Here is a 9,526-nt window from a genome sequence, read left to right as displayed (position 1 = left end):
GTAAAATAGGGGTTTGAAAGTCCACGTGGATGAAGTCGCGAACCCAAGCTAGTTAAGTATAAGAAGATGATTTACCTTGTGAATTTTTTCATTGGAAAAAGTTTTATAAATACTATCTGTCCCGGCTTACTCACATGTGTAGTCGACGTTAGCCCGACTAGTTTCGAACCCATCCGGGGTCCTTTTTCAAGGGAGTCCGTCCGCGCACGCGCCGCGGTTTTGACTGCGGGACGCACGTGCCGCTGCCCGTAGAGCCCGTTGTGAGGGTGGCTGGGGTGGGGGGGGAGAGACAGCTGCCGATCGTCTCCCGACAGTTCCTGCTGTTCTTCATCACTGGAACCGTCACCGAAATCCAGGCACGCGGAGCTAATGGTGTCCCGTCCCACGACTGATGCCCTTGTCTTAGCGTGAATTCCATTTTAGAACTCTTGAAAGAGGTAAAAATTCAATTTTTTCATTGGAAAAAGTTTTATAAATACTATCTGTCCCGGCTTACTCACTTGTGTAGTCGACGTTAGCCCGACTAGTTTCGAACCCATCCGGGGTCCTTTTTCAAGGGAGTCCGTCCGCGCACGCGCCGCGGTTTTGTAGAGGTGCAACCTCTACCGTTACTTGGCTGGCAGCTATTAAGAAAACTTCGCAGCTGCCACACAACAATATTCAAATTTGGAACGCAGTAGAGAATCCTCCTGGTCACGCACGTTACAAGATTCCACATTCCCTATCATCCGCTCGTCACGTCAACATCTTCTAGCATTGTATTATATAAAGCTCGCGAGCCCGTCTGTATTGTACATAACATATCAATTGTAAAGTGTAAAATAAACATCACTATATGTAGCTGGTTCTTCATTACATCAACCCTTCAGCTACATAATTGGTGACCCATCATTGAGGAACACATCAGCCACATTGGGTACCTGCGTCTACGGTCGAGCCTGCACACTGCTCCCGTACATCTCCGGCGTGCAAGCAACTCAACGCAACAAGCAACGACGTGCGGCCACATTAGCTGCACCCTCTGAACGCGAAAGCTACGAGTTACGACTGCGACTCGACATGGACGCCACAGATGGTGTCCCTCGTGGACGCAATCCAGTTAACTCGACGCGGCACGCTACGCAACCTACCCTGTCCTACATCGCTGACCACAACACAACCTCCTGAACCCGACGCGAGGTTCATACGTGCATGCCTTGTGAGTACATATCCGAGGCGCCCTGAGGAGGGATCCAGGTTTTATAAGGACATTATTTCTTCTGTGCTGAAAAACAATTTCTAACAATAATATTTGTGACATTGCATTTTGTTTTGTGAAAATTATTTTTGAGTGACGTTTTTTTTTAATTTTCAAATTCAGTGAAAAAGAACATTAACATTCCATGAACAATATAGACAATAAGTGACGTCTCATCATCTCATTTTAAAAAGGGAATTTTTTATAGACATTTTACTTTTTTAGAACAATTTTATTTAGTTATATTGTCATGTCATAATTGCCATTGTATTTTGTAAAATTTTCCTGTCATAACAATTTAAATTTCAGCAATTTATAAAGCAACATTATTACACGTATGAAGAGGACTAATCTCTCCGTTCCATGGTTCCATTCACAACAAACCCCTACGGACCATGCCACAATTCGTAAGGTTTTCAGCAAAGCTTCCTCCGTGCATTGCGGATCATCTTTTATTTCAAAGTGAAGCAGCTTTTGTGGAGTGCTGTATAGCCTCCGCACACATGTTCCTGTAGTACACTGGGCAGCCTAAGACACGATGTCACTCGTTCGTAAGTCCTTCGACCTTTTCACTTTTCCAGGTTCACTGAGTTTATCGCGCTCAGAACCGCTCTTCAGGTCTATGTGGACGCGAGTTTGCCAAGGTTCGACGTGAAGAAGATTTGCTCATCATGCGTCTCCTCCGTCATCAACCTTTTTGCACTCCGAACGCTTCATTTATTGTAATTATTTTTTTCCGTGTCACATAGGCATACAGGTCCACTGCTTATTTCTCTGGTCTTAAGTACTGCCTCCCAGTCCTTGTGTAGTGTGTACACAATGACCTGAGGTATTACACCATTACCAGATACTGCTACAGAAGACTCAACATTGAGGCAACTTTCAATCCTATTTGCCTTCTCATTTTTATCAATACATGTTCTAGTTTTAGGGTTCTTTTCCTTCATTCTTATGTATATAATACTTGCCTTACTTAATATTTCTTTTTTTTTCTGTTTCTCACTCCGTAGGGGGGTGATGTAGAGGTGCAACCTCTACCGTTACTTGGCTGGCAGCTATTAAGAAAACTTCGCAGCTGCCACACAACAATATTCAAATTTGGAACGCAGTAGAGAATCCTCCTGGTCACGCACGTTACAAGATTCCACATTCCCTATCATCCGCTCGTCACGTCAACATCTTCTAGCATTGTATTATATAAAGCTCGCGAGCCCGTCTGTATTGTACATAACATATCAATTGTAAAGTGTAAAATAAACATCATTATATGTAGCTGGTTCTTCATTACATCAACCCTTCAGCTACAGTTTTGACTGCGGGACGCACGTGCCGCTGCCCGTAGAGCCCGTTGTGAGGGTGGCTGGGGTGGGGGGGGAGAGACAGCTGCCGATCGTCTCCCGACAGTTCCTGCTGTTCTTCATCACTGGAACCGTCACCGAAATCCAGGCACGCGGAGCTAATGGTGTCCCGTCCCACGACTGATGCCCTTGTCTTAGCGTGAATTCCATTTTAGAACTCTTGAAAGAGGTAAAAATTTAATTTTAAAGAATAAGTTGTGGATTAAGCAAAGAAAATCTTGAGCAAAACTCAAGCGTAATAACTCGAAGTTTTTATTATTTGCTTGATTAAAAAATCCTTGTGATTACTTAGAGCAACTTTTAATATTATAAGTATCACTACCCATGTTATAATTAATGCGAAAGTGTGTTTGTTTGTTGGTTTGTTCGTTTCTCCTTCAATCACGTCGCAACGGAGCAACGGATTGACGTGATTTTTTGCGTATTTGACCTGGAGAGTGACATAGGCTACTTTTGATCCCGGAAATTTAAAGAGTTCCAGCGGGATGTTTGGAAAACTAAAGCCACGCGTACGAAGTTGCGGCATTAGCTAGTCTACCATAAATTATTATTTATTATCTACAGTAATTCAGATTTGACTCCTATGTCCCTACTACAGAGTAAGGCCTCATGTATCCCTACTATTATGTTTTTTTTAATAGATATAGCGAGCAAACGAGCAGGCGGGTCACCTGATGTTAAGTGATTGCCAACTTGGCCGGTTTTTTTATATTTGAAATTCGGCCACGCGCAGTGTAGGGTTCCGTAGTCACAATTATTATAGCTGACCTAGTCCTGGTCCAGGTCCAGGATGCAAGCTATCTCCTATGCCTATAATAATATCGTCAAGTTCGTGAGCTTTAATAGCACAGTGACACACTTTCGCAATAGTAGTACGTACCGTACCTATTAGAATAGAAAAGGAAATGTTGCCTTTACCTACTGGTAGTTCCATCAACAGTTTTTCGAATGTCCTTGAGCTAGCGACAGCTCTAGTAAATAGGTACTATAGGTACCTACTCCTCGTAGTCAAAACGTAGATTAATGAGGGCTAACTAACCAAAACCGTTTTTCACTTAATATTAGTCCTTGAGCGAATATCGCTTAGGGAGGGTAAACAATTTTAATTTAATTGCCTTGTAGGTGGCTGCTCATTCATAGAAGCGTAATTTTCCATTAGATTTGATATACAAACACGGTCAGTGCTTAATTGAGATTGCTTGGCATAAGTTAGGAGGTAAATAGCTACTACGTATATATACTACTAAGTATATACTCCATATTATGTGTCAAAGTTAACTTTTAGGCTGCCGTATCTCCAGAAAAAAAAACCGGCCAAGTGCGAGTCAGGCTCGCGCAGTGGGGGTTCCGTACTGCAGTCGTATTTTTTCGACATTTTGCACGATAATTAATAAAACTATGATGCATAAAAATAAATAAAAATCTGTTTTAGAATGTACAGGTGCTTCACCTTTCATATGATAGCCCACTTGATATAGTCACTCACTTCGAAAGTTGAAAATACTAATTATTACTTCATGACCACAATTGTTTTTTTTGATCTAACCCTAAATTTCGGGTTTCACGGTTTTCAGATTTTTCCCCAAATGTCAGCTATAAGATCTACCTACCTGCCAAATTTCATGATTCTAGGTCAACGGGAAGTACCCTGTAGGTTTCTTGACAGACAGACCGACAACAAAGTGATCCTATAAGGGTTCCGTTTTTCCTTTTGAGGAACGGAACCCTAAAAAGGAACCCTTTAGGTATATAGGATCACTTCGTTGTCTGACTGGCAAGACCCGTCAAGGACATATGCGGTGGTAGTAATGACCCCAGGTTAGAAATGGAATTAAATACCTACCATACCTACCTACATATATGTATTATCACGGTGAAGGAAATCATCGTGTGGAAACTTGCATGCCTGAGAGTTCTCCATAATATTCTCAAAGGTGTGTGAAGTCTGCCAATCCGCACCTGGCGAAAAACCCTTCTCATTCTGAGAGGAGACCCGTGCTCAGTCACTACTAAGCAAGGCCCACCGGCCGGCGATGGGATGGCACTAAAATTAATGCTTTGGACTATTGGAAAAGTACTAGTTGTACTACTCGGAATGTCTTTCTTACCGAAAAGAACCAGCAAAAAAGCGGTGGTTACTCTTTTCAAAGATGATGATGATGATGATGATGATGCTTTTTTCAGGAGCATACTTTTAATGGACACACTTTCACTTTTTCACACCCAACAAGGATACCTACTTTTAAATAAGTAGAATATCTAGATTTAGGAATTTCCATGTTACTTATTATGGGATCAGACTTGAATGTTAGATTTTTTTTATAATTAAGTATATTTATTTTAATTTTTCACAAGTTCCCAGTTACATTAAGCGTAAAAAGCGTGCTCAAGACACATAAGTAGATAATATAGTTAGATACCTATCAATAGAGAATTATTTTCTTTTCAGTATATTATGTAGGCAGGTACAGGCTGAGCGTGGTATAAAAGAGGTACAAATTCTAAGGATTTCTTCAAAATAGCGCTTATAATAAATCTTCTGCGGCACATCCGTCTGGCGTTGATGTCAAACTAATTTATTATTTTTCTAAATATTGTATATTAGCTGATGCCCGCGACTTCTTTCGCGTGGATAAAGGTTTTTTTTAAATCTTGCCCAAGAGTTTCTTGGGCAAGATTTAAAAAAAAACTCTTTCATTTGACGAGATAAAGAGTAGCCTATGCATATGTGTTAATTCAGGGCATAAGCTATCTCTGTTCCTTTCACCCAAAGCTGGGTCTTGCGGTTCAGTCATTGTGGCGTGAAGGAGTGAGAAACGTACCTATCCAAAATGATTATAAGATTAAGCATCTGTTTTGTGTAGGTATTATAATTTGTTGTTTTAATAGTAGATTAGAGAAGTTTTGCTCTATACATTTTAAATATTAAGTACTAGCTTATGCTCGCGACTTTGTCCACGTGGACTGCATCAAACCCCTATCCTATTTTACCCCCTTACAGCGATCACGCCCTCATCCGATCCGAATCCATGAAATTCCTTTTTGTTCTGTATGGTAGCTTATATGACATTATATATATCCGTATTTTCACGGATTCGGATCGGATGAGTGCGTGATCGCTGTTAGGGTTACATTTTAATAAATCCTTTCTTAGCAGATGTCTACGTCATAATTAAATAGCTATCTATAAGCCAGGTACAAAAACACAACGGCGAACCTGACGTCAGAATGGCCGGTGTATGAGATTCTTTAATTATTATTTAATTGATCAAGGTACTAATTATCTTAATAAAGATACTAAATAGTACAATTTAGGTACAATTATTTGGAAGATATTTCATCAGTTTTCCAGGACCTCACCGGCCATCCTGACGTTCACATCTGCATGCCAAAGGTAAACAAGTACTGAAGTATGGAAACCAATACCCCCTCGGCGCAGTATAGAGCCTACGAGTATATTATATCTACTAGAACTTACTTATTTACTTATTCGGTTGTATCCAAACTAGACTGACAGATCTAAGTAATACCATCTATAGGTATTACATTATCCTTGTCTGTAGGGAACATTGTGAAAAGGTTGACACTAAGTTGAGCCTCAATAGCTCAACGGTTGAGGAGCGGACTGAATTTCGAAAGGTCGGCGCGGCGGTTCAAACCCCACCCGTTGCACTATTGTCGTACCTACTCCTAGCACAAGCTTTACGCTTAGTTGGAGAGGAAAGGGGAATATAAGATAAGATTAGCATGGCTAATATTCTTTAAAAAAAAAAAAAAAATTACCTGTCGGTAAGTCCTGTCAGTTTGGTTTAGTTTAGAGCAGTTTAGAGATTTTGTACAAACGAATTAGTCTTAAAAGCCGTTGATTAATAATATATAACACGCAGGGCGCTTTTAAAATTTTCTTCTTAGGTCAAGCAGTCCACCCGCCTATCGCAGGGATATTTCATGCCAGAGAATTTTCTCGTTCATTAGTTTTGACGATCGACAGCATAGGTGATTATTTTAAAAATAAATTGCAAACATAGACTTGGCTTTTTAATATTTATTATAGGCGTACATCATATTATGTACACGACTAATCTTCGAGCTAATTATTTTACATAATATTTATGTACCGTAAAACTACACAACCATAGTCCAGGGCCACAACTATAGTCCAGCTACCTCTTTAAACAAAATCGAATTGGTTTCGACTCGTAGTGACATCTAGTTCATTGCTTCGTAGTTTTTACTTTATTTAACCTATAAGTCTACTAGTTTCGTGCTTTTTGGTGAGATGGCGTTGTGAATTTAATTTATTCGTCTTACTGCGAGATAAACCTGTTTAGACGTGTTATAAGTACTCTGCAAACTTTTATTCGTAAACCCGGGCTAAAGTGAGGAAAAAGACACGGAGTTGAATTCATAAGAAAGGTAATGTTGCTAACATGTATTTAACATATAGTTTTCTCTGTAATTGCACCTATTAATTTTTTTAAAAGTTGTTTTAAATAATTTGGTACTTAGGTTTCAACTATGGTCCTAACGTTTTTTTGGACCATAATTAAAAACAAACATGTTTTATTCCAGAAATGATGTCACGAGACAAGTTTATGAGAAGGAAAGTTGAAGGCCGTGCATATAAGTGCTACAGTGATCGCCAAATGGAACTTTGTTTGATTGATATATAAGCAACAAAGTGCTGACCCAGCGTCAAGCTGGTGAAAAATATAAAATTCCGAGAAACTCGATAATTTTGAAATTAAAAGCGTATCGGGGTAACAAAGTTAGGCAGCCAGGTCTTCAATGTGTGTTTTCAGAAGCTGAAGAAGCTGCTTTTATCCAGCATGCAATATAAATGTGTTACTTTGGCTTCCCTATTAGGTACGATGTTCGATCTGAGATGCATTGTGAAAATGTAGGTACGTTGATAAAAATGGTCGCAAAATAGATCAATTCATTGTATAAGATTTGATAAGTAATTTTAAAACATTTAATTTGAGATTAAAAGAATTTTCACAAAATATTCTATTGTAACGTGTAATTTAATCAATAAAACTCAATTTGATCCCATTATTTTGTGTTTTTCTTAAAAACTAAACTTCAGGCATTCAAACAAAACATCCAATTATAGTCCAATGTGTCACAATATGCGTCCCGAGTATGATTTATAATTTGAACCATAGTTGGCAACATGCCATACAACAATGGTCCAATTTTTTTTTTTTTTAATAGTTGAAATAACACATGTACTATATTTTGACCTGGGGTGTGTTACTTACTATGTTCTACATTATCTAAAAACATCAATAGGTATTAAATATGTTAATCCATTCTCTAGTGCAAAAAGAACAAATTTGAAAATTGGCAAATCAGGACCATACTTGTGTAGTTTTACGGTACGCAAGACAAGTTTGGTGTCCCTTCGAGTAGATAATAATGTGGATAATATTACAGTAGGTAATTCTAAATACTTTAACTTTGATAGCAGTAAGAATTCAGCTTATTACAACGAATAATATAAATACATTTGATTTTAAAACTAATACATAATAAGCGTTATTAAGATTGGTACATAAATAATCGAGTTTTGAGATTCAAATTTAAAAGATGATAATGAACAGTAGCAATCTTTTATTACAGCATCACTGTAGTAAACTTTTAAATCTTCTACGACGCCTTCTACGAATTTATCTCTATCTAAAACTTGCAAATAGCCGTCATTAAATTTGTCTACCTCTAACATTGGCTTTTCTTCTTCTTTAAAATCTATAAAATATACCGTTTTCATGTTCTTTGGTATTTTTGTGTTTTCTTTCTCGTATTTATTTTTCGGATACTTTACATTTTTCGGGTTCTCTTTATCTGAATATTCTAGATATTCCTTTTCATCATAATATGTATTGTCATCGCTTTCTACGTATAAATCAACTGAAGGTTTTTTAATTTTCGAATATTTGTGCTTTGATAATTTTAATTCATTAATTACGTCAGGATGATAATAAACAGTTGAAGAATCTGTTGGAACTCCTAGAAACAATGTAGAATATACATAGTAAGGATAGTATGTAAAAGGCATTACGTTTCTTGTACATTGAGGATTTGCAGCAACATAGTTTTCGGTTCGAGTACATATTTTCTTTGTATGATCCGAGCATCGAAAACTGCATGTTGTATGTGGATTAGTTTTCATACAAGTACACTGACGTTTAGTACATTGATGATTGTTTGATTTTTCCAAATGATGAACAGGCAGTTCGAAACTTCTCACACCAAGAACTTTGCTATGTATACTGCCATTTAATTTATTGTCGTCATATGTATCATTTTCACCCATTTCAGGTGTAGATATATTCTTTTGATCATTGGTGATGCAAGCTTTATTTATCTTTGATTTTTTATGTTCGTCCTCTGACTGAGATAAAGATTTTTCAATAGGCCATCGCTGTTTCAATTCTAGTGTCGGTGTTGCTATACTATTTTTAAAAGTTATGAAAAATGGTAAAACGTTACTTTCATTCTTTTCATACAGCTGCTGCTTTATGGAAAACATTTCATTGGATAACATATTATCGAATATATTTGACTTTAAATTTGGTGCTTCACGTGGATTTTGAATAATATGTAAGAGAGATTTATGTTTCGACATAACTGATCCACTTTCTGTCACAATTTCAGAATCTAAAATAGAATTAAATTATTTATATCAATTAAACGACTATTTAGTTTTAATTTACCTACACCAGAGACTCACAAAATACTATACCATTGAAACTTGAATTTATTTCATTTTCATTTAAAGATTCATTTTTAACATCGCCACTAAAACCATTGATTTCCAAAACATAATGCAAAAAAGAAGAAACTATAATGTAAAAAATAAATAACATAACCACTATTTCTTATTCCTTCCATTTTAACTTTTGCGATATTTTCACTATGCGTCAGA

The 9,526-nt window shown here is 37.5% G+C and overlaps 2 protein-coding genes and 1 long non-coding RNA gene across 3 annotated transcripts in view; 2 read left to right on the top strand and 1 right to left on the bottom strand.

Annotated features, from left to right (window-relative positions):
• Positions 1–9,526, top strand: part of LOC117986911 (NADH dehydrogenase [ubiquinone] 1 beta subcomplex subunit 2, mitochondrial-like) — a 132,694-nt gene that overhangs the window by 120,503 nt on the left and 2,665 nt on the right. The window lies entirely within an intron of this gene.
• On the top strand, positions 6,784–7,537 carry LOC138403124 (uncharacterized). Its single transcript, XR_011237414.1, has 2 exons — positions 6,784–7,011; positions 7,168–7,537. It is a non-coding gene; the product is annotated as an uncharacterized lncRNA (long non-coding RNA).
• On the bottom strand, positions 8,106–9,501 carry LOC117986779 (uncharacterized). The gene is made up of 2 exons (XM_034973632.2): positions 9,344–9,501; positions 8,106–9,258 (listed from the first exon to the last, which is right to left on the bottom strand). The coding sequence occupies exons 1-2, from the start codon at positions 9,465–9,467 to the stop codon at positions 8,120–8,122; spliced, it is 1,263 nt and encodes a 420-aa protein (XP_034829523.2). The 5' UTR covers positions 9,468–9,501; the 3' UTR covers positions 8,106–8,119.

This window comes from Maniola hyperantus, chromosome 12 (assembly GCF_902806685.2).
Source record: "Maniola hyperantus chromosome 12, iAphHyp1.2, whole genome shotgun sequence".
NCBI lineage: Eukaryota > Metazoa > Arthropoda > Insecta > Lepidoptera > Nymphalidae > Maniola > Maniola hyperantus.
The sequence above is the reverse complement of the archived record's forward strand: the minus strand, read 5'-3'. Positions and strand labels throughout refer to the sequence as shown.

What these genes read in the sequence shown, in the direction of transcription:
- LOC117986779 (XM_034973632.2), bottom strand. Translation starts at nt 9,467, where the DNA reads ATGTTATTTATTTTTTACATTATAGTTTCTTCTTTTTTGCATTATGTT. An exon ending in AATAAATTCAAGTTTCAATG is followed by an intron (nt 9,259 to 9,343) that starts GTATAGTATTTT and finishes ATTCTATTTTAG; the next exon opens with ATTCTGAAATTGTGACAGAA.